The 24,980-nt window shown below is 46.5% G+C and overlaps 1 protein-coding gene across 1 annotated transcript in view; it reads right to left on the bottom strand.

Annotated features, from left to right (window-relative positions):
* The window catches only part of Clic4 (chloride intracellular channel 4), a 57,636-nt gene that overhangs the window by 10,123 nt on the left and 22,533 nt on the right, over nt 1-24,980 (bottom strand). Inside the window, exons 2-3 of the mRNA XM_052177722.1 lie at nt 14,413-14,522; nt 2,570-2,695 (exon numbers count right to left, since the gene is read on the bottom strand). Of these exons, the coding sequence (XP_052033682.1) occupies nt 2,570-2,695; nt 14,413-14,522 (236 nt within the window). The remainder of the gene's footprint in view (nt 1-2,569; nt 2,696-14,412; nt 14,523-24,980) is intronic.

Consider the following 24,980-nt stretch of genomic DNA (forward strand, 5'->3'; position numbering starts at 1 on the left):
GACAGTCTTTGGGGAAAGGCTTGGCCGCCCCTCCTGCCTTTAGCAGGGCTTGCTTCACCTCAGAGCCTGGGATAGAGACATTCAGACCCTGAGCCCTGTCACAGAATACTAATCAGCTAGAAGACTCTGGAAAATGGACTGTGAGGTAAAATTTCACACTAAACTACTTATTTCAACTTAGTCAGAAAGATGCTGCCGGGTCTATTTCCCTTAAATTAATGAAGGGACTATAATAATAATATAATATAAATATAAATAATTACATGGTGTGAAGGCACACTCCTTTAGTTGCAGAGGCAGGTGGATTTCTGAGTTCAAGTACAGCATAACCAGTCAAGGCAACAGAGAGATCCCTGACTCAAAAACAAACAAACAAACAAGAAGGAGGAAGGGAAGAGTGACAATGTTTAGCTCGAGGTCCAACCCAGCACACCGGCACAGAGAAGCCAGCATGCTTGGTTTTTCCTAGACACTCCTGAAGAGAAGAAGAGAACACAAGAAAATGTCTCTTTGGCCAAAGTGGACACACCACTATATCCACACACTGATTATAAAAAAGAAATACAACACAGTTGCAAAGGCACATGGCCAGTTTCTAGTGGCTTCTGTGGTGCAACAGTTCCAGTGTCGGGCGCATCTTCTTGGTTGGGTGTATAAAGCCCTGTCTGCTGGGCGGAGAGCCCTTGTGATTTACTGTATCCAAATGGGATGCGCGGGCCTGGAGAGGGAATCTGGAGAGTCTTACGTAGTCTTATGTGCTGCTCTCTGCAGATAGTTAATTTTCAGGAAAGGAAAGGCCACCAGGACTGCGGGGAAGCAGTAACCAGAGAAACTTGAGACCCTTGTGAAGAGAGGCAGAAGGGGGGCGGGGCTAGCTTAGCACAAAATTGCTAACTCAGGGACAGTTCTCTTCACATTACACACAGCCCATTATGTAACGGGCAGGTTACAGACAGCAGGGGGGCCTCTAGCACTCTCCCTTTCTCAGCTCCTCAAAACAAACACCACTTGGTCAACACAGTTTCTTGCCCTAAAATCGGGTCATTCCTCCATCCACCTGCTGCAATTCACCAGATGGCTTCAGAAGCCATAAGTAAAACACAGTTTCAGTGTTGTCGCCTTCTAAACAAACATTTCCTCCACTTGTATCTGACTGTGTTTTATTTTGTTTTATGAGTCACAGTCCCCCTGGCTGGCCTGGGATATACACTATGCAGACCAGGCTGGTCTCAAACTTGGAGAGATCCGCTTTGCCTCTGCCTCCTGAGTGCTGGATTTAAGGAGTGCACCACAGCTGCCCAGCTACTGCTGTGCTTTGAGAGCAGGGGCTAAGCCTCAGTTCCTGATTTCCTGATCCATGCTGCACTGCTGTCTAATAGATGCACACAAGATGGATGGATGTGTGGGTGACGCAGGGGTGCGTGGGTGACGCAGGGGTGCCTTGGGTGACGGAGGGGTGCGTGGGCGACGCAGGGGTGCGTTGGGTGACGCAGGGGTGCGTGGGTGACGGTGGGGTGCGTGGGTGACGGTGGGGTGCGTTGGGTGGCGCAGGGGTGCGTGGGTGACGGAGGGGTGCGTGGGTGACGGAGGGGTGCGTGGGTGAAGGAAGGAGATGAAGGTGTACTGAGCAACTCTTTGGAACCATCTGACCCAGCATCCCGTCACTGGGAAACTCATCTGCACATGGACAGTAAAAGCAAAAAAAGATGGGTCAGGAAAACAACAACACATTTTTGGAGTTAAGAGATAGCTCAGTCAAGAGCACTGGCTGCTCTTCCAGGGGTGCCGAGTTCAATTCCCAGCAACCACATAGTGGCTCACACTGCCTATGATGGAATCGGATGCCATCTGGTGTGCAGGCATACATGTAGACAAAACACTCAAACACATAAAACACACAAATAAATACTTCTTTTTTTGTTTTTGGTTGGTTTTTGTTGTTGTTGTTTATTTTAGACAGGGTTTCTCTGTGCTGCCCTGGCTGTCCTGGAACTCACTCTGTAGACCAGGCTGGCCTCGAACTCAGAAATCTGCCTGCCTCTGCCTCCCAGAGTGCTGGGATTACAGGCGTGCGCCACCACCGCCCAGCTAAATAAATACTTCTTTAATAAAAGAAATACATTTTAATTCAGATGGAAAAACCTAAGAGAATACTAATAATGCTTTAAAAATGAAAGCCGAATACAAGCCTTCTATTTGCGGTTTTAATTACCACTACAGTGCATGTGGGACTTGAATGTTTGGAATGACTTAAGGAATCCCAGGTAACTGACCAAGAGCACATCGCAGCGCTGGCTGCACCTCGGCCCACCCAGACTTCCCAACTGGAAACCTGTCTTGCTCACCAACTGCCAGGCTGGCCGGATCGCAGCCTTTCCTAGCTGGCCAGGCTGGAAGCCCATCCTGACACTGAATAAGCATCCACCTTACAAGCGCGTCCTGGTTATTCCCATGGATGCCGTGAGACTCCAGGGACCCCCAGGAAGTGTCTGAGACAAGCAAGCCAAGCATCACGTGTGGCGGTACGCCCACCCATGCGTGGGGGTACGCCCATCCCTCGGATACTCACTTGGGCGGGCATAAGACTTCTTCAAGAAATTCCTCAATCTTATTTACATCCGTTTTGACTTCGCTGTTGAAGGTTATGAACGGTGGGTGGGTCCCGGGAGCCAAGTTCTGCAGATCTGCAGGCTTCCTGTTAGGCAAAACAGTGGTGGAGATGAGAGCTCTGTTCACTCTAAAGAGGCAGCTGCGAGTTCAGTGGCTCTGCCCCCTAAAGTCTGTAAGAGTGAGCAGGGCCGGTGCCCGCTCAGACGCACGGGAGCTGCACGGGACTCCAATTAGCAGCAGCCACGCGCAGCAAAAACTGTGTGTTGTAAGAAAATTAAGAGTAACTTATCAACCAAAAGACGAACCCTTCATCCTTGGGCTTCGAAAGAAGACTCAGCAGCTAAAAAATGTGTATGGGTTTAGAGCACCCAAGTTTAGCTCCCAACACCCCACGGGGCAACTCCCTGCAGTCTATCTGTAAGAAGACAGAGGGTCTGACTCCCCATTCCAGCCTCCATCTGTGCTGTGTCAGCTCTCGAGCGCACTCGAGACACAGACACAGACACACACACATACACACACCATATACACACACACACACCATACACACACACTCATACACACACACACACACACACACAGGCATGCATGCACATGCTTAAGATTAAGGGGGTAAATAAATTTTTAAAGATAAAAAACAAAGTCCTTCATCTGAATTCCAAATTCAGCCTGGCGGCTTAACCGTGGAGGGAAAGACTTAGAGCTTGGTCTGCAGCTTCGACCCCAACGCTGCCTACCTCAGACCAGCACTGATGAAGCAGGGCTTCCTACCTCAGACCAGCACTGATGAAGCAGGGCTTCCTACCTCAGACCAGCACTGATGAAGCAGGGCTTCCTACCTCAGACCAGCACTGATGAAGCAGGGCTGCCTACCTCGGACCAGCACTGATGAAGCAGGCCTGCGTTCTTTTCAATCTCCTTTGGTTTTACTTTATTTAGGGGTGGGTATTAAACAGAGGAGAAGAACAAGATCCTGCAGTTCTCAACTTCAAGGAATCCCTTCCCTGTCTCCACTGCAGGCGGACTAGCGAGGAGAAGGACGCCTGGAAGACTGTCGAGTCTCCCAAAACACAAAGGATGGCATGAACAAGGTAAGAAATAATACAAAATGGAGAAAATATGTCCAAATTGAGTCATCCAAAGATTAAGTACAGCCAGGAATGGTTAACATACCTCTTTATTCTCAGCAGATCCTGGTTTGAGGCTAGCCTGGTCTACATAGTTACCTCAAAGCCAGTCAAGGGTATGGAGATCTTGTCTCAAAACATAGATTAAGTAGATATAGGCCCAAAGAATTATGCAAGAGGGAGGAGAGGCTGGAGAAAGTCTCAGCGGTCAAGAGCACTGACTGTTCTTCCAAAGGTCCTGAGTTCAATCCCCAGCCCACACGTGCTGGCTCACGACTGTAACTCCAGCTCCATGGGACCCCATCCCATCACAGAGACATACATGCAGACAAAACACCAATGCACATAAAACAAAAATAAATCATTAAAAAGTAACCATAAAATAAATAAATAAATAAACTGCCCTCACAGGCCCACGTGGGACCTGACATCCACAGCCTCAGCACTCAGGAGGCTGAAGCAGAATCCTTAGCTACTTTAAAATATTTCAGACATGAAAATGATAAATTCTATGACTGAGCAAGAGATATGCAAAAGTGTTTTCTGTACCCTTTAAAAAAAAAAAAAAAAAAAGACAAGGTCTCATATAGCCCAGGCTGGACCCAAATTCACTGTGTTCAAAGTCACTTGAACCCAGATCCAAGCTGGCATTGGGCTTTCTAATGCTCTTGCCTCGGCCTCCCTGTATGGAGGTTATAGGTATGGGCGACCTACAGTAGCTGGCTATTTCCATTCTGACATGTTTGAAATTTTTAATAATTAAAAAAGTAAACACTAACCTTAAAAAAAAAAAGCACCTAACAATATACCTTCAAAGAGCTTCCTACCCACACCCATCACAGCCCACACAGCTATTTATCTTATTTTAAATTAGCTAGCCTGCCTGCCCTCTTCCTTCCTTCCTGACCACAAATGCAAAGAATTTGAATTTAAAATATCTTTAAGTATATCACAAAGGAGAGAATTTGACATTAAAAAGGATTTCCAAAAGAATAGATCCTACACACTACAATGAGTCCCTCCTTCCCTCCCCATCCCCTCTCTCTCATTCATACCCCCTCTCAGGCTCCATCTTTTAATTTAGGTTAGAAAATAAAGTACCCCTTTCTTTGGCTACACTCTAATCAACAATATAAAAATTAGCTGTGTGCTGACGTCTTTAATCCCAGCACTGGGAGGCACAGACAGGTTGAGTTCAAGACAAGCCTAGTCTATATAAAGAGGCCCAGTTTCAAAACAAACAAAACTAAGACTTAATTACTGATTAGGTCAAACTTCCCCACTCAGAACCCCCCCCCTCTACACGGTCACTAGTGTCTAGCTTCTCCACACTCAAAATTATGACACCAACATCTACAGGAATCTTAGCTGCAGAAGAGGACTGCTCAGAGGCTGGCTTGGTCTTCATCTTTCTCTGAGTATTCTTCAGTCGCCGGAGAAGTTCTCAGCACAGAATGGCCGGGCCAGACCCACCTTTGTTGAGTAGTCACAGTGTAAGACGTTTACAGCTGCTTTTCAAAGTAACTTAGAATTCTACTTCTTCACCTCATTTGGGAAGGGGTGGAATGTCCTCTTGGTTCATCACCCAGAAGCCTACAGATCTTCCATCACTATGACCTGGGTGGCCTTTGGTCTGTAAGACACCCACTGAAGGCCTCAGACTCATACTGCTTCCACTTATAATCTCCTTCCTTCTCAACTCTTTGTACAGGCTCCAGAAACTCTCAACAGTTCAAGGTTTACACATTTTCAAATCTTCAGTTTCAAGTTAAAAAGATTAATCAAACAAAAAGCAGAAAATAATAAACTAGCATCTCATAAAATGCAAACAGGCCAAAGAGGAGCCATGGCTGAAGCTCGGGGTCAAAGCATCTCCCTGAATCTCAGGAACCACACACACCAGTGAGCACACACAACCACACACTCACAAACACACGCACACCCACAAGTGCACATTGAGTAATACTAATGAGTAAGAAACTAATCTGACTGCATGCAAAATTTTGACAATCTAGAAAACAATTTCATTACTCAAAAAAAATCATAAAGAATAACTTTATCAACACATTTATAACACACAGTAAATTATATGCCTAAATGAAAGGTGAAAACATAAAGCCTATCTTTTTATAAATATTATTTTACGAACAGGTCAGAGTTGGATAAAAGGGAAGAGAAGGCTCAGTGCTTTAAAAACAGCCCATGGAAGGGACCAAAGTCAATAGCTTCTACAGCTAAGCCCAGCAGCTTCTAAGCTCCCCAGAAGACCGTGTTTCCAGAAGACCCGAGTTTCTCAGAGGAAGGAAGAGGGGAAGCCCGAAGACAGGACTTCCGGCTTCCACTGCACAGCTCCACAGCCGCCCGCTCCAGCCAAGCGACCAGCAGCTTCTTTGGGACTGGATCTTACCAGCACACATGCAGAAATCAAAACGCACTAAGCAAAGGGATCCCTATGAAGTCCTTAGGGCTCCAGTGTTGGGTAACATAGCATAGAAGAAGGCAGCTCGCATCAGTTTTAACTTTAATAGAGTTGGGGGTTCAGAACTGGCTATTCAGAATCAAATGATTTGTAATAAAATCTGACTAATTTAGGATTTATTCAACAATGAAACGTGAAGCCAGGCATACTTAGGATTATCAATTTCCATTAATGTTAATGACTAGTAATTAGCCTTTCTTCTTTCTGTTGAAAGCTGTACTGATTTGAAAACCACAAAGGTCATAAAGCTGCTTTCTTTCCAGGGTTAGCTGTTGCAGTGAGGGCCCTTCACTCCTAATGAGAGATTCATTCGGGAACAACATTATCACCTCTCAGTGGGTAAACAACAGGAACCAAACAGGAGTGCTAGGCAGAGGTGGCTTTTCCATGAGCTATACGCCAGAGCCCACACAGAGCCGCCACACAGGGCCATCTGTGACTTCTACTTGTCCCCTGGCACTTGTCCCCCTCACAGTGTTCCATGTGACCCACAAAAGCTCCTTTTACAGATGCTTTCCAGAAAGTGACTGCAGCTTCGGGGAATGGAACTGAGTCACTAGGCAATGGCTGAACATTCTAGGACATCAGTTTGGTTCCTAAAAGGCCCTCAACACACTCAGGCTCCTTCCAGTTTCCCTAATGACAAAGCCGAGGCCCTGGGTTCCTGCCTTGAACCACTGCCCGAGCTGTGCGGACAGTCACCCCAGAGCCGAGGCCTTGCCTGTGACCGCAGCCCTGGTGGACTCCAGCAGTCTCCTAACTCAGTACCCTCTTCTGTTCTTTCCCATTCTGCTTCTAGATGAAAAGAAAAAACAACAACAACAACAACAACAAAAAGGAGAGAGAAAGACAAAAACAAGAAAAAGAACAAGTCAGAAAACAAGGAAACCAGAGCCCCAATGGAGCGAATAGTGTAAGCAGGTAAGTGGCTTCATTTCAATTAAAACGTAATTCACCCCCTGGCAACAACTGGGAGGTGTGAGGCTGGTGGCTGAGCTCCAGGTGCCTGGCACAAAGGGGCAGAGCGCGGCTATCCCATGTGGGAGCTGGCTCTCGTGGCTCAGTTGTCTGATTGAAATGGAGAGGAACGGACCGAGCATGTCTCTGGGGTTCTGTTTCAAAGGTACCAACTTTCAAAGCTACTGTATTTTTACATACATGTATAAACACACACACACAGAGAGAGAGAGAGAGAGAATACTTGACATATAAACAATCAAATCAAAACAAAACGAAACAAAAAACAAAAGCAGCAGCCTCACAAAGGAGCCCAGCAGGGACCTCTAGTTATTTCAGGATATCTTACTCCAGTTAGTTGCTCCTTACTCCATACACTGCAGCTTCTGGCTTGACTGATGGAGTTAACTGGACAGCACCAGCAGGCTCCTCCTGCTGCCCAGGTAATGGTTGCAGAATTTCACTGATTTTTGGTACATGGAACAATCAGTTCATTTTTGTCTACTTCAAGATCAATCTGTGAAGCAATAGTTTTGCTTATTTGTTTGTTTTGTTATTATTTCAAATCAAGGTTTCTCTGTGTAGCCCTGGCTGTCCTAGAACTAGTTCTGTAGACTAGGCTGGACTCAAAGACACAAAACCCATCTACTTCTGGGAAGCAATGTTTTTAAAAACAAAATGTCACTCAAGACTTCAGAGCATGTTTTAATAACACAATGTATAAGCAGAATTTGTATTGATAAGGAGTTTAGAAAAATATTTATTATAGGGCTGGAGAGATGGTTCAGGGTTAAGAATCTGAGTTCAGATCCCAGTACCCACAGCAGGCAGTTCAGGGGATGCGGTCGATGCTTTCTTTTGGAATATGAATATATATATACACACACACACACACACACACACATACATACACACACACACACATATGAATGACTGCTCACATATACGACTGCTCTTCCAAAGGTCCTGAGTTCAAATCCCAGCAGCCACATGGTGGCTCACAACCATCTGTAATGTGATCTGACACCTTCTTTTTGTGTGTCTGAAGACAGCTACAGTGTACTTACATATAATAATAAATAAATCTTTTTAAAAAATCATTTTTCTAATTCACTCTTCAGCCTCAGGATTTACTCTCTGACATTCTCTTGGAGAGAAAAACCCAACAAAAACATGCAGTAGCAAAATTCTAGGCAAGAGGGGCAGAGGGAAGAAAACAGGGGCAGACACACGCCATCTCGCTCAGAATCTGTTGTAAAACTGTCTTGAGATGAACTGCAGAGCAGCAGCTTAAGTCCGCCTCATGAAGGAAGACGAAGGTGCCTTTCGCGAATGACTGGCTAGCCTCAGGAAAGCAGCAATTTCTCTAGAAGGCCCCCTGTTCCGTTACATTTACACTCCGCATGCGTCATTCATGCATCTATCACTGAAGACGTCCCCGGAATAAACCACTCATCTCTCAACTTACAAAGACTTCAGAACACAGGACAAGACAGACAGACATGATGGGGGGAAGGGGTGCTGATGTTGCAGCCGGGGTCTCTTGTTTACCCCAGGCTGGCCTGGCACTCAAGAGTCTTTGCTCATTATAATCCTAGGATGGCAGGCGCCACCACGCCGGGCTTGAGGCATAACAAAACTGAAAACATCTTGTGGGGCTATTTGAAAATCAAGTTTTCATGGAGTTTCTAACTCCTTTTCAGGGGCTTGGCTGGCACTATCAGTTTCGTGCCTGGCTCTGCTGCTTCGTTTTAAACTATTAGGAAAATACACTGAAGTTTAAACGATCACAATGATCTTCTATAACAATTTTGTTACTATAGCAACTAGACTGAGTCTGATTCTTGCCACTATATTACAAATAATATGCCTACATTTGGAGAAGAAAATCATTATGATGGCACAAGGAATATTTTTCATGGTTAACAAAGAGTAGAACTGTACATTTCCCAGGCTTTCAAAAAATGCCCCCCATTTATTCTCTCAAGGGAAAGCACAGAGGAAATTTCTGATTCGCTGGTATGGCAGACATGACTGTCTCTTATGATTAAAAAAACCTAACATTGGGGGCTGCTGAGATGGCTCAGTGTAGCTGCTGGGCAAGTATGCAGACAGAAGTCCAGATCCTCAGGACAGGCCAAACCCTGGAGTGGCCGGCCACGTGACGGTAACTGCAGCACTGAGGGGAAAAGCAGGCAGGCAGCCTGGCCAAAATGGTGAAATCCTGTTCTCAGAGATGGAGTGATGGCTCAGAGAACCGCCCTTCTCCTAAGGGCCCAGATTCAATTCCCAGCACCCACATAGTAGCTCACAAGCCATTTCTAACTCCAGATCTAGAACATCCGACACCCTCTTCCAGCCTCTGTGGGCACCAGACATGCAAGTGGTGCACAGGCATATATGCAGGCAAAACACCCACACACATAAAATAAGAGAGCCTGTTCTCAAGGGGCTAAGAAGAGGGACAGCAGGCTGGAGAGATGGCTCAGCTGTTCCGAGCACTGACTCTTCTTCTGGAGATCCTGAGTTCAATTCCCAGCAACCACATGGTGGCTCACAACCATCTGTAATGGGATCTGATGCCCTCTTCTGGTGCGTCTGAAGACAGCTACAGTATATTCAGATACATAAAAATACGTTTTTTAAAAAATTAAAAAAAAAAAAAAAAGAGTGATAGAGCAGGATACCAAACATTACCCTCTGGCTTCACATGCATGTAAACAACAGATAATTCTTGAAGTTATCGTTTCTATACACTTCCCAAAACCAGAGGTCATTGACTGTATAGAGGCTAGCATCTTAGCAAGTCCTGATTGTCTCTCCATAGATCACTAATTTACTTTTAAGGTTTGTTTATTTATTGTGTATATACAGTGTTCTCCCTGCATATATGCCTGCACACCAGAAGAGGGCACCAGATCCCATTACAGATGGTTCTGAGCCGCCATGTGGTGGTTGGGAATTGAACTCAGGACCTCTTGAGCAGCCAGTGCTCTTAACCATCTTTCTAGTCCCCTAATCTTTTATTTTAAATAATTTATTTTTATTTTATGTGCACTGATGCTTTGTCTGCACATATGTCTGTGAGAGGGTGTCAGATCTCCTGGAACTAGAGTTACAGGCAGCTGGCAGCTGCTGTGCAGTTCTGGGAGCGTAGGGTAATTTGACTTGAGTCCTGGGGATTTGGGCCTTGGGACTCATGCTTGCCCAGCAAGTCCTTTCTACACTGCTTTCTACACTGAGCGGTCTCCCAGGTCCTCTGGAGGAGCGGCCTATGCTCTAGTCATTGAGCCATCTCTCCAGTCCAGATCACTAATCTTACACTTTATTTCCTTTTGTTTTTTTTTCTTTTGAGACAAAGTCGCACTATATAGCCCTGGCTGGCCTGGAACTCAACTGAGATCCTGCCTCTGCCTCCCAAACTCTGAGATCGCAAGCCCCGCCTACTAAGTCAGTCTTCTTACACTGCCTGCTTTCCCCTTCTCACCAGGAATACCAAGAGTCAGTCAGTCTCAGTCTCTCAGTCTGTCTGTCTGTCTCTCTCTCTCTCTCTCTCTCTCTCTCTCTCTCTCTCTCTCTCTCTCTCTCTCTCTCAGGAACTCCTGGGCAGAATGAGCACAGTAGTTCAAGTCTTGAAATTAAGACCCTGGTTACTGCTATGTGCCTGTCAGCCACAAACTCTGTAAACCAATAAACTCTATTCATTAAGAGGTTAAAACCTGTGTGAAAATAGGTGAAAGTACCCTGGCGACTGGAACAAAGCGCGCCCACACAGCTGGTGCTGAAGGTTAGCCTCCTCTTTGGCCTGTCTTGAATAAATAACTGACCTCAGGAAGATGAGGCTGCCTGCCCAGGTTTTGGGGATAACTTATGCGGGGCTCTCTGAGCAGAGTCGGGCCTTAATTACTCCTTTCTCCCAAGCTGCCCTGCATCTTCCCCACACAATGACATGTGACAGTGTCCCCCAGTTCTAATATGTGTTTATCTACAGGCTTCATCCAGAATGCAATTGTGAAATCGAGATTCCTTCTGCGGCCTGGATGCCATTCTATCTAAAGTGCCTTGAATACAATTTCACATGAAGAGAAACAGGCTTGGGAACAACTCCCACTACAGCATTAAGGCTGCACTGGGGGGCCGGCAATGGCCGTGTTGGAAGGCGCACAGAGGGCGCACATAGGCCAGCACTGTCATTAACACCGACCGAGACTCAGAAAGCACGCCACGGTGCCAGAGCCAAGCCCGCCTGCTCTGAGGATGAAAGCCAACAATCACTGCTTCAGGGGGCAGAGTGGGCTTCTCAGACGCTCTGGGGGCCGTCACTCTGCACTGGCATGCTCTGGGATCAGAACTTTCACTGCAGAAAGCGGGCAATTTCCAAGATATGCAGAAAAATAAGCTCAGCGTGTATTTTCTCCCCCACAGATTTCTAAAAAGAGTCGCAGAGCTTTAAAGCTGAGTGTATATTATGGAAGGAACTTCATACCATGGCGTACTTCACTCTTTAGTGACAACTTTATTATATGTTGTTTTCTGAGCCAACGCTCGCTCTCTTGGGTTACTTTCTTTTAAACAAGTTCAAAACTCTGTAAGTCCATGGGAAAGGTCTGGAAGGATGAAGAGCAAAGACCACACCCAGAAGCAATGGGCCTGAAGCACCTTGGTTTTATCCCCTGAAAGCTTCAGGTGAGTGTGGTATCAAACACCTGTAATAGCCGTACCTGGGAGGAGTGCAGAGACAGGAGGATTGCTGCCTGGGTATGGGTATTCTGCAAACCTTGACTCTAGGACACAAAATGTAAGGTTTCTAGAGAAAACCAAAACAATCCCAGCCGTAACTTTAGGCCTTCTCTGCTATTGATTTGATACACCGCCCTAGAAAATGTGCATCCTTGGTATTTTCTGGCTCTAAGACCCCACACACCTATTTCCCAGCTTTCACGGTTTTGTATATGGAGCCTGTGCGCGACAGGGAGGCAAATGTGAAGAGGCCCTGGTGCACACGTTCTGTTCCCCTTCCCCCAGGTGCCGTATTCCTGTCTGTTACACAACCGGGCACTGTACTCGGCTGGTCAAAGGAAGCTCTGCAAAGATCGCAGTCAGTTGGTTTGTTCCACGACAAAACTGAATAGGAAAATGCCACGTAGTTTAGACATAGTAAGGGTATATATGTGTGTGTGTGTGTGTGTGTGTGTGTGTGTGTGTGTGTGTGTGTCTGGTGTACGGTCTATTTTTAAGAGTTATACTCAGAAACTTCCCATTTGAATACATGTAGGAAAATAGAAGTAATAGAAGGCTTACTGCATGACTTCTTTCATTCTTAAAATAGCTCTGTCCACCATGAACAGATTAATGTCTTCCCAGGAGCCTGGAGTCATCTTAACTCTCACCGACATCAGAGGCTCATTTTCTACATTCATACACTATCTCAAAGGGGTTCCTGAAAGACTGCATGGTTATTTTCAACAAATATGCCTCCTATGAAACAGAATCGCACTTTACAGCTCAGGCCAGCCGTGAGTGCACAATGCCCCTGCCTCTGCCTCTGCCTCCCAAAGATGCACCACCGCCCCAGCTAACAAGCACACTTTGATGATAGTGCACACCTTTAATCTCAGCACTCCGAGGACAGGAGGAGGCGGGTCTCTGAGTCCAGCTTAGGCTACAGAGAGAATTGCAGGAGAGCTGGGGCTACACAGAGAAACCCTGTCTTGAAAGGGGAAAAAAGGGAAAAAGTAAAACCTAAAGCACCAAGAGACTCATGGGAGGCTGACCTAAGTGGGAACGGCTCTATGACAACGCAGGACAGAGAGCCACCAGTTGTGCCAGCCGTCACCCAGCCGCCTGACAACAGCTTTCCTAGACACTGTCAGCAACTTCAAACACCTAAAAAGTAACTAGCACACAGGCTGCAGCATTTATACATCGATGTCAGGGGTGCTATGGGGCTGCGGAGACGGCTGTGTTAACAGCACACGAGACCCTGGGTTCAACAATCGCCACCAAAAATGGGAACAATTGTTTTTTATTTGGTTTTTTTCGAGACAGGGTTTCTCTGTGTAGTCCTGGCTGGCCTCGAACTCAGAAATCCACCTGCCTCTGCCTCCCAGAGTGCTGGGATTACAGGCGTGCGCTACCACTGCCCGGCAAAAGGGAACATTTTTATATTACATTTACAAACATGACAGTTCCACAGCCAGATCCTTGAGTTTCCGCTGGTACAAATTTTTAAAATTTTAATTTGTGTGTGTGTATGTGTTGCCCACATGTATATTTGTGTACCCTTTGCATGTTTGGTGCCTCCCAGAGGCCAGAAGAGGGTGTATGATCACCTGGAACTAGAGTTACAGATGGTTGTGCGCTGCCATGAAGATGCTAGGAATTAAACCTGGGTCCAACTCTACAGCCCCAGAAACAGGCTCCTTCTGAACCTGGAGCTGAACACTGGCTGACTGGAAAGCTACTGAGATCTGTCTCTGGGGACTCCGGGAACATACATGTTCTTCAGAGATATTGGAAAAACAAAAACAAAAACCAGAAGTTCGTGGGGGCAGGGGGCAAGGGGCAGGGGGAGGCTTTCAGCTTGTCAGAACTCTTCTTAGCCTCCCTTAAACTGGCCTCTGGAGAGAAACCTAGACACACACCTTCAACTAGCAAGACTGCTCTTATTTTATACCAGAAGTGCTGTAATATCACAGAAAATATACTATTCCCTGGAAAGTAGGCTAAATGAAACAGAGCACACTAGTCAGCTGTCCTCTCTCACCCTCCCCACCTCAGACTGCAACTGGACCCCATCTGGGTGTGTGCTGCCCACGCCACGCTCTCGGAAGCCCCCACAGAGATGCAGATGCTGCCGTTCACAATGAGCGGGAGACTAGGAATGTGTCGGCCAGAAGGCAAAGCTCTTGGTGGCTTGTGTTTATGCTGAGAAACTCAAGGGTTTCACTGCTTCCACTCTAAACCTTGGCCTGAGGGGCTGCCCAGAGATTTAAGGTTAACTGGTTCCAAGGGAGACTCAACCACAAGTAGCCGAGGGTGGCGAAGGCACCAATAGAAAAACTAGGCCTCGGTGGTGACACTGTAAATCGAGCCTAATGTTTATACAAGTTAAATCTTAAACAAAGAACTCGAGTAACTTCTGTTTCCTTCATGTGCCGTCAAAGCAGAGGGCAGGAAGGGCCAAGCTGAGGGTGAACTGCATGCGGGGAGCGACTCCTCGGCTCAGCCGGGCCTTACCTTTTCAGGTCAACGGTCGTGACACTGAACACGACTCCCTTGAGCCAAAGGATCATGAAGAGTCTCTGGGAAAAGGGGCAGTTCCCGATGCTTTCGCCATCGCTGCCGGCCTGGAGACAGAGCAAACATTAGACAAGGTCAGAGTGATGGCACACGGAGCAGAGCTGCCAAGGAATTCCAGTCAGAATATGAGGAATGGCTGTGTGTGTGTGTGTGTGTGTGTGTGTGTGTGTGTGTGTGTGTCCCTGTGCGCGTGCGCTCACATACACACACACACACATATACACACACGTTGTGGTTATGATGTTGGCCTCTCCTGTGCCTGCGATCACAACTCTCCACCGTGGCAGCCAGCAGCAGCAGCTGGCTAAGGACTGCTGAAAATGAGGATTGTACCGGTGTGGTGGGAATCTCATTTTACATCTCTTTAAAGCCACATGTGGCTAAGAGACGTGCTGGTCTGATGAAGATGTCCCCCACGGTCTCTGGCATTTGAACACCTGGACCCGGCTTGTGGCACTGTTGGGACATGATTGGGAGTGTGGCCTATAAGCCATGGTTTATTTACTGTTTGAGATGTGAGCTCTCAAGCCTGGTGCCCACTGTGACGGTGACAACTCTGATTCCTCTAGAGCCCCTAGGGGCTTATTTACCCTTCCTTCTATGAGTTGCCTTGGTCATGGTTTTTATCACAGAAGTAGAAAATTAACTAATACAGGCCGCTAGGTTGAAAAGCACACCACGCCCAAGGACACTTCCATCTGACACAGGCCAGGTCAGCCCTGGGTCTGACAGTATTCTTTCTTCATCGACTTTTTTTTTTTGAAACCTTTATTTATTATATGTGAGTACACTGTAGCTGTCTTCAGACACTCCAGAAGAGGGCGTCAGATCTCATTACGGATGCTTGTGAGTCGCCATGTGGTTGCTGGGATTTGAACTCAAAGCCTTCAGAAGAGCAGTTGGTTCTCTGAACCCCTGAGCCATCTCTCCAGCCCGACTTTTTTTTTTTTTAATGCAGGGTTTATCTGTGTAGCCCTGGTTGCCCTGGGACTTGCTCTATAGACCAAGCTGGCCTCCTTGTTTTGCCCAAGTGCTGAGATTAGGTATATACCACCACTGCCTGGAAACAGTATTTTTTATAAGGCAACATAAAACAAGGAAATTTACAGATGTCTGTCTTCAAAGAGTTAAATGATTACCGATCATCATAATCAAAGATGGGAGAGCTGGGCAGCACTTGGAGGCAGAAGCAGATGAATCTCTGAGTTCGAAGTCAGCCTGATCTACAGTGAGTTCCAGGATAGCCAGGGCTATACAGAGAAGCCTTGTCTGGAAAAAAACCAGCTAACCAACCAACCAACTAAAAAAATACATTATAAAGAGCCTACAGTCATGTTATTTCAGGGAGCAAGAAAACAATCAGACGCTTGTATAATCCTTTTTTAAATCCTACTTGAATGAAGCCGTTAACTGCCCTGAGCACAATGGTGAGCGAGGAGCCCTCTGAGGTTCAAGCCAGACAAATCTTTAATTTCATCAGACATGCCCCAAGATTCAAAGGGACATGGGGAGAAGGGTATGGGGCCACATGCCTGCAGTCCCAGCCCTTGAGAGGCAGAGGCAGGAGGATCATAAGTTCAAGGTCATCTTCTCCTACAGAGCGAGCTGGAGGTCAACCTGAGCCGCCCCACCTCAGGATGAAGTCTCAGGAGAAAGGCTTCAGCTCATCTTTATTCTCAGCACTCCAGCCTTCCAGTCCCTCACGCCAGAGGCCATTCAATGTGTCAGCCAAGAGCACTGCTTTCTCAGCCCGGTTCACCCGAACAACGCATCTTTTGGGAGGCTGGTCTTACCAAAGCAAAAAGGGAAACAAGAAATATGGAAGTCCCCTGTTTGTTTCCCCACAGAGCAAACATAGCCATATGAGTGTCTGTGAGCAGAAGGTAATTTGCATTACTGTTCCCTGTGCAGCATTTGGGTGGGAAAAGCATCTAAAACCATAACATGTTTTAAAAAAAAAAAAAGTACTTTGTTTCTTTTCTTTCCATCCAAAGACAATGCCTGCCACTTCCTAAAACTATAATAATTGGCGAGACACATCTGGATCTCTCAGAAGTACATCAGTAAAACACCACAGCAGTAAAAGTCACTGATAGCTCAACTCAGGATTCCAGGGCTCACAAGGCCCTGGGTTCCACACCTGACACCAAAGCTTTCTGAAATAACTAAAATAATGGGAGTCAAGAAAGCTTTAACAAAATAAACAAAGGACACCCAAAGGCAGAGGGACCCAGACACCACTGTAATCAGAGAGCACAGGACAGTCATAAATGAACTTTAATTTTAAAAACAACAACAACAAAATCTATTTTTTATTAATAACAAAACATACTCAGAATTTATGGCCAGACTGAATCACTAAGCCCTAATTCTGAAAGCTGTGTAAAAATTTACGTTCTAAAGCAAGTCCACTTCTTCAGCTTTATTATGACTTAAAATAATCCAAGGAATGGGCTGGAGAGACACACTGTGGATAAGAGGATCGACTGCTCTTCCAGAGGACCCTGGTTCAGTTCCCAGAATGCACATAGAAGCTCACAACTGCCGGTATCTCCAGCCTCAGGGGATCTGAATGAGCCCCCTCCCCTTCCAGCCTCCATGAGCACATATGCAGGCAAACACGCAAACACCTAAAAAAAATATTTTAAAAGTTAAGAATTGTACGCTTTTATTTTAAGAACTAAAGAATGCACCAGCAAGATGGTGGAGGAAACCCATACAGTGGTGGAGGAAACCTACTCCACAAACCTGACCTCCTCATGTGCTGTGACAAGTGCTTACCAGAGAGAGAGAGAGAGAGAGAGAGAAAGAGAGAGAGAGAGAGAGAGAGAGAGAGAGAGAGAGAGAGAGAGAGAGAAAGAGAGAGAGAGAGAGAGAATATAATAAATAAATAGTAAAATAAAATAATCCAAGGAAAACATGCAAAAAAAAAAAAAAGAGTCTGGTCTCACATCCCAAGACTCCAATTTCAGAGAACCCAGAGATGGGAGCAGGAACCCCAACTTGATTCTAGACAGAGATCCAGAGGAAAGGGCTACGCACTGGTGGTAAGCTGAGTGGAAGGTCAGGTGGCGTTTGCCTCTGTCGGGTCACAGCACTAAGTCCCCCACTGTGGTTGTCGCTGGGCCCTGTGGGCTCCGGGACTTCCCCCTTCCTTCTCTGCCTACAGGGCTGTACCTCTGCCCCTGCTCCCACGGCCTCGCCCACTCCCACGGCCTCGCCCGTACTCCCTGCCAGGATTAAACAGAAGAGTGGAACGGGCCGGGCGGTTAGAATGAAATGCCATGCAGTACAAAGAACTCCAGCAAACGGAATCTTTACAGGGCAACCAAAGCAAGATGAAAGATAAGAAAATTACCTGACAAAACACCTAGGAGCTGAGATTAAAAAAAGCTTTGACAAACAAGTATCAGAACCTTGAAACAAATGAAAACCTAGCAAGCCTCAGCAAGGCAGTATAAACAGAAGACAAAGACCCGCCAGCTCCTTTAAAACCCAAAGTTACAGTAACCAAAAAGGAGGCTCAGCGGTGGCTCTGCTGCCACTTTGGTATTAGTATCTCGCCCATGGGTCCCATGGCCCAAATGGAAGGCACTACCGACACTTACAAGATGGGGCCTAGTAGGAACTTTATGTCACAGTGGGCACGCCACTGACAAGATTATGGGATCCAATAACTCCTCTTCCCTTTTGCTTCTTAGCCAAATAAGCAATTGGTTCTGCCACACACTACCAGCCGCTGCCATGCAGATCCCAAACCAAAGCCGTGAGCCTCAACACCGTAAGCCGAACGAAACTTTTCAGAAGTTAGCTGCCTTGGGTATTTTGTTATAGTAGCAGGAAGCTGACCAACACAGCCTCAAAAGTCAAATGGAAAGAAAGCAGACAGGAAAGAACCTATAAACTAAGGAGAAAATGCAGACTTAAAACTGAATCCATAAAGCCAGGCATAGAGGTGCAGACCTCTAATCCCAGCAGGAGGTAAAGGCAGGAGGATCTCTGAGTTCAAGACCAGCCTGGTCTACACAATAAATTCCAAGATTATATATACAAAGATCCTGTCTCAAAACAACAACAACAACAAACACCAAAACCTTCCAAAAAAAAAAGGAATATCAGCAGGTTTTTGATAGGATATGCCCGTGTTCCTAATACTCAGTAGAATGAGGCAGGAGGATCACCAGTTCAGGGTTGGCCAAGGGAAAATAATTAGCCATATTCAGAGGTGGGGCAGGTCTTAGGCCTCGGTCTTGCCCAGAAGGGTATTTTCTGTCTACCGTGCCTCAGGAAGTGGCTCTCAGTCACGAGCCCCTCCTCCTCGGGGCCTGTTGTAATTCTGCAATTGCAGAAGCCGGCATTTAATGAGAAACCTCAGGATTAGCTCCCGTGTTGCAGAATAGGGTCAAGAGCAGACACCATGACTATTTTAATGTTTTACTAAGTCAAGGTTAAGGAACTGCTCACTTAGAAAATCTCGTTTAATCAGCCTTTAGTCAGATTTTAAAATAACTAAAAGGGGCTTTAATAACTTTATCTGTTTCCCAGGACTAGGGGTGATGGGTGACAGTGACAGCGGAAGAGAGTAAGAAGCTGGGACCCGAGGGCAAGAATCGCCTACTTACCACTGAATTCTTTCTTTACCTCCACGAACTTTCTGGAGCGCATACTGAGCAATGTATCACAAGAATGACTTATATGTTTTAATATTCCATTTAGAGTTTATTGATCTAAGTTAAATGCCTTGTGGGTGTCGAAGTCCACACCTGCCATCCCAGAATGCAAGTAGCAGAGGCAAGAGGAAGGAGTTTCATACTAGCATGACACATTAAATTTGAGGCCAGCACTTCTTGAAGTAGTTTCTTTCTCGAACCTTCCTAATGCTGCAACCTTTAATACACTTCCATGTTGTGGTGCCCCGAACCATAAAATTCTTTTGTTTCTCTTGCACTAACTGTAATTTTGCTACTGTTAGGACTCAAGATGTAAATAACCAATATACAGTATATCAGATATTATATACATTACCCCAAAAGGTCACAAATTGAGAACCGCTTCTATGGAACAAACCCCCCAAGTAAAAACCATAACTAATGAGAAAAGGAGGGAGGGAGGGAAGAAAGGAAGGAGGGAAGGAAGAAGAGCACTCAAATGACTTGCTTTCATTTAGATTTATTTACAAGTCAGTCACAAAGTGACTCATGATACACATTCAGGACTGGCTAGGTCAGGGTACCCGCAGTACCCACACATGCTCGGAGTTTAGTGACTGTTTCTTGAGTTTAAAAATACTTCCTATATAAATCATGCACTGTGCTGAGGCGTTAGTTGTGTGGTAAAGCACTTGCCTTGCATGCATGTCATCCTAGGTTCAAACCTAGTGAGAGACACGGAGTTAGGCAGACTAGCCTCCCTGGTGGGTAGACAGACGGGGAGGAGGCCATGGCTAGGTAAAAGGTAGTGAATCTCCAAGATGGCTGGCTTCTTCCTCAGCCTCCTCTGAGACAAACAAAAGCCTTGTTTTCCCACAAGCAGGCCCACTGCCAATGGACTGTCTCACTAACCTCAAGGCCCGACCTGGACAGGTCACACAGCGGCTGTGGACCTATCAGTCATCTTGTCTTCAAACTGACCAACCCCAAAGTAGGGGAGGAAAGCTCTTTGGGGCTTTAACCCCCATGCCCCCGACCAGAAGAGATGGCTTTTCAGCGTGGCAGAGGCTTGCAGAGGGAGGGTCTCTTCCCTGCATGTGTCTGCCGCAGGCGTGTCTCCTCACACCCACCTTCCCTTGACTTCTGAGTCTGCAGTGCTTGAGGTTGCTCTGATGCGGCCTGTCCCACTTTAGAATTTTCCTGCCTTTTAATTCTTTAACTGGAAGAGAAAATGAGCCCAACCAAGGCCCCTAGACTACATCATTATTTCTAGACTGTATCACTAGCATTGCAAAAAGATTAAAAATAAAAGGGCTGGGCGGGTGGTGGCGCACGCCATTAATCCCAGCACTTGGGAGGCAGAGGCAGGCAGATTTCTGGGTTCAAGGCCAGCCTGGTCTACAGAGTGAGTTCCAGGACAGCCAGGGCTACACAGAGAAACCCCGTGGGGGGGGGGGGGACCCAAAACCCAAATAAAAGGAACACGCACGTGCAGGTGGGCGGACACACGGGGAGGGACACACACACACACACACACACAGTAGAGGTGTACACCTTTTTTTCCAGCACTCAGGAGACAGAGGCAGGCAGATCTCTGAGTTCGAAGCCAGCCTCTCTACATACTGAGTTCCAGGGCAGCCAGATCTACACAGAAAAACCATGTGGAGAGAGCGAGAGGGAAGGAGGGAAGGAGGAAAGAAGGGAGAGAAGGGAGAGAAGGAGAGAAAGAAGGGAGGGAGGGAGGGAGGGAGGGAGGGAGGGAGGAAGGAAGGAAGGAAGGAAGGAAGGAAGGAAGGAAGGAAGGAAGGAAGGAAGGAAGGAAAAGACCAGACAGACAGACAAGCCTAACAAGCCCTTCAGCTCAAGCACCCAGTCACTACAGTCTCCAGAGCTCCTTGCCTTTCAGAGAACAGGTGGAAAGACTCCAGGAACCTTTCACATTAAAGCCTTCCGACTGGCAGTATAGCCCTGTGCTTTGTTTTTGGTTTGATCCCTCCCGCCCATAAATTCATTTTTATAAATTTGTCTTGTGCGTCTATGCTAGCTTGTCTATATGTACACAATGTGCACGTAGGAGCCTGTGGAACTGATTTAAGGCATACTCTATAGAAGGCCTGTGTAATAAATGGCTTAGCAGGAAAAGGCATCTGTAGCACAAGCTTGGTGATCCAAGTTCAATCCCCAAGGCCCACGTAAAGGTAAATGGAGAAAAGTCTACTTCAAAAAGTTGTCTTCTGACCTACAAACACACGCTCTCGCGGACACACACATACACGACCACAGACACACAATAAATCAATAAACCATTCCATACGAGTACATAGCACTGAGTACAGCAATTGGAATGAAGCCAAAATAATCTTTACTTAGGATACCAAAAACCTCAAGCCGTGGCCAGCCTGTACCACGTCACAGTACTGTAATTTGATAAATAAAGTCATGATATGGCATAGAGGAATCACGCTGTTCCCAAGTTCTGTCTCTGTAAATAAAACAGCCAAGACAAGACTGCAGACTTGTTCCAGGACAGCCAGAGCTGCAAGGTTGTAGACTTCAGGAGTTTCTCGTTCCTTGTTCCTGAAGCCTATGCCACTGAGAGAGGTGCTGGCTGACCCCTTCTGAAGGCACAGTACAACCAATCAGGGCTAGATGCACACACAGGCCGGCACACGGAGCATTTACCCCTCAAGATGAACTCTGCTCTTGCAAAGCAAACTCTTGGAATTGATCCAGTTCCTACTCAGATCGACTCACTCAGCAGAGGATATGTCAGCCAGCGAGGAGTGCTCCCCTAGACAGTCTCAGGAAACCCCACCATTCCCACAGTCAAGTGACCCTGCTCTGGTGGGCTGTCACCCTTTCCTACAAAGGATTGTTACGGGAAATCAGCAGTTAACTAACGGGAGGCTCCAAAGTAAGGGGTGGAGAGACTGCTGCTCATTGTATGCCTGTCCTGTCTCACTTTTCAGAATGTATAATTTGTGTGCGACAAATAATTAATAGATAAAATTTACAATATTTAGCAGTATGGACATGAACCTTTCACAGCAAACCAAAACCTTTCTATCCAAAATACATGAGACTGAAGTAGGAATCCAGAATGACTATGGAAAAGCTCTGGAGATAGGGGATCGTTTGATATGTACGTGCAAGCCAAGTCTCAAATACCTAGGAACAAAGTCTTCAATGAAATAGATTTAAATGCAAATTACCAGATCCCAGCTCCAGGCCTGATTCAGGACACCTGCTCCAAGGTTAAGTTCTCAAAGCCAGTAAGGAATAGCCAGTTGGTAATAACAATGTGTTCTACTAACTCCCTGTTAAAATGCTTCTTGTTGGCCCAGATGGTGCATACCTTCATCCCAGCTCCCGGGAGGCAGAGGCAGGAGGACCTCTGAGTCCCAACATGGTCTATGTAGTTCAGGCTAGACAAGGCTACATAGTGAACTCCTCTCTTTAGATAGATCAATAGATAGATAGATAGACAGACAGACATCCTATCTCATCTTAAACTAGAGTATATCCAGAATTAACTAATCCAAGCCAGTTTACAGTCTCATAAAGACAACCAGACACTGAAAGTCAGAGCAGCTGGACATGGCGTACATGCCTTTGATCCCAGATGGCAGCAGACAGACCCTTTTCTAAGGGGAAGGGGAATGATGCCATAGGCCACCCTGCCCCCATAACGAGCCCACCACTGGCACGTCCTCTTACTGGCACTTCTTATGAAAACAGTGCACTCGACGGTGCCTTGCTTTAGTCTAAATTACTGGGAATTGCGGAAATTCAAACTGTACAAAATGCTTTTACATATTACTCTTTAATTTAAAAGGCAACTGAAATAGAGCGCCTTCTGTGCTCCCCTATCTGAAGAACCTTATCCCCAGGCACTACCACAGTCGCATGGAATCAAACTCAGTGTGTGAACTGATGTGGGCTCCTGTCCTCCTCGGCACAGATATCAATGGTTGCATGACGAGCTGGGAAAAGAGCCTCACCTTCACTGAGACAAAGTCTCAGGCAGCTATTTCCTTAGTAAATGACCAGATGATGGTTTAGCTACCAAATGTGGCTAACAAGTCTATTTTTAAAGAAAAGGCCCCAGCCGCGCGCACACACACAATCGTCTGATCCCAAGGAGCCCCAGCAAGGCAACGCCTCACTCACCCCTGACATCCTGGGCTGCGCGGTCCACAACTAAGATCGTATTCTTCCCGTGGGGTTTCATCTGCTACAAGGAGGCCATTACCAGAGAAAAGCTTACTGCCTCTTCCCAAAATATTTTAATTAAAAATTTCAATTAAGGAGCTGGGGTGGGTGTCAGTTGGAGACATGTGCCTAGTCCTCAGCACAGCACACACTGGGCACAGTGTCACACGCCTGCTAACCCCAGAGCTGGGGGGTCAGAAACTCAAGGTTACACTCAGCTACACTGAGACCTCAAAGCCAGCCTGGGTAACTTAGATTCAGATATGTATTCATTCCCCCCCCCCCTCTCTCACTCACACACACACACACACACACACACCAAAGATTATAGAAGGGGAACCCCCTTGGATGTGATGTTGTAGCATAGCAGATCTGATAGTATCCTGAGGTTGAAATCAATACCAGAAGTCAGAGCAGAGTCAGAAGGAGGCAGCTGGTACCTGCTGTGCCACACAGAGAACTTTTCTATTAATGTCTTTCCTTACCTGTTGAAGCCACACTGAACGCAGAGTTTCTGTTATTCATGATTACAAGTGGTTAAACATATACATACTGACATACATACACACACACACACATACACACACACACACACGTGTATGTGTGTGTGTGTGTGTGTGTATGTACGTCATTTACCTCTAGTTTAGACTGGCTGGAAGGGTGGGTTAGCTCAGAAGGTTCAGTCTCCAGCGGTCCCACCAAGAATGGAAGGAACAAGACAAGGAAGGCTCTTTGAGTAGAGCGGTGCAGCCCAGGGTGCCGCCCACCCACAGTTGGCGCTTTCCCAAGGCTGCCATCTAGACTGCTCTAAGCTGAGAGTCAGCTGGTAGCATTTGCCCCCAAGGGCTGAGGGCAGAACACCTGACAGAGCAAGGGCCCTGTGCCTGGAAGTCAGCCCCTCCTCCCCAGCAGTCTCCACCCGCTGCAGCAGGCGCAGGGCTAACAAGGGAGAATGAACAGGCCTGATCTCCCGAATCCTGCAGTTTGAGGAAGAAACAGATAATATCAACATAAAACCACTAAGTGCTTAAGGGCAGCCAAATCCTCAGAGAATAGACCGGGACCTGCTTCAGAGGCAATGCCCACAGACATCAGATCAAGGAAAATGAAGTTGCTAAGTAGGCTCCATGAGCACACAAGTAAGCCACAAACGACATCTGAAACCGCACTAAAGCGCAGATTGTATGCTCAAAGAAGAAACTATTCATTGATTTGTTTGACAAATGTTTATCAAGAGCTCTCTCTCCCTCTCTCTCTCTCTATCTATCTATCTCTCTTTAAAAATTATGTATTATGTATACACTGTTCTGCCTGCATGTGTGCCTGCTGGCCAGAAGGCGGCACCAGATCCCATTATAGATGGTTGTGAGCCATCATGTCGTTGCTGGGAATTGAACTCAGTGTGCTCTTAACCTCTGAGCCATCTCTCCAGCACCTTTTTTGGTTTTTCAAGACAGGGTTTCTCTGTGTAGCCCTGGCTATCTATCCTGGAACTCCTCTATAGACCAGGCCGTTCTCAAACTCACAGACTTTGCCTCCAGAGTGCTGAGACTGAACACAATGTCTCTCACAAGGAATGCCTGTTTTGCAGCATACTGATTTTTCTACTTCACCGCCTGTATGACACTAGAGACTTAATCTCTC

The sequence above is a fragment of the Apodemus sylvaticus genome, chromosome 3 (genome assembly GCF_947179515.1).
Source record: "Apodemus sylvaticus chromosome 3, mApoSyl1.1, whole genome shotgun sequence".
NCBI classification, from domain to species: Eukaryota; Metazoa; Chordata; class Mammalia; order Rodentia; family Muridae; genus Apodemus; species Apodemus sylvaticus.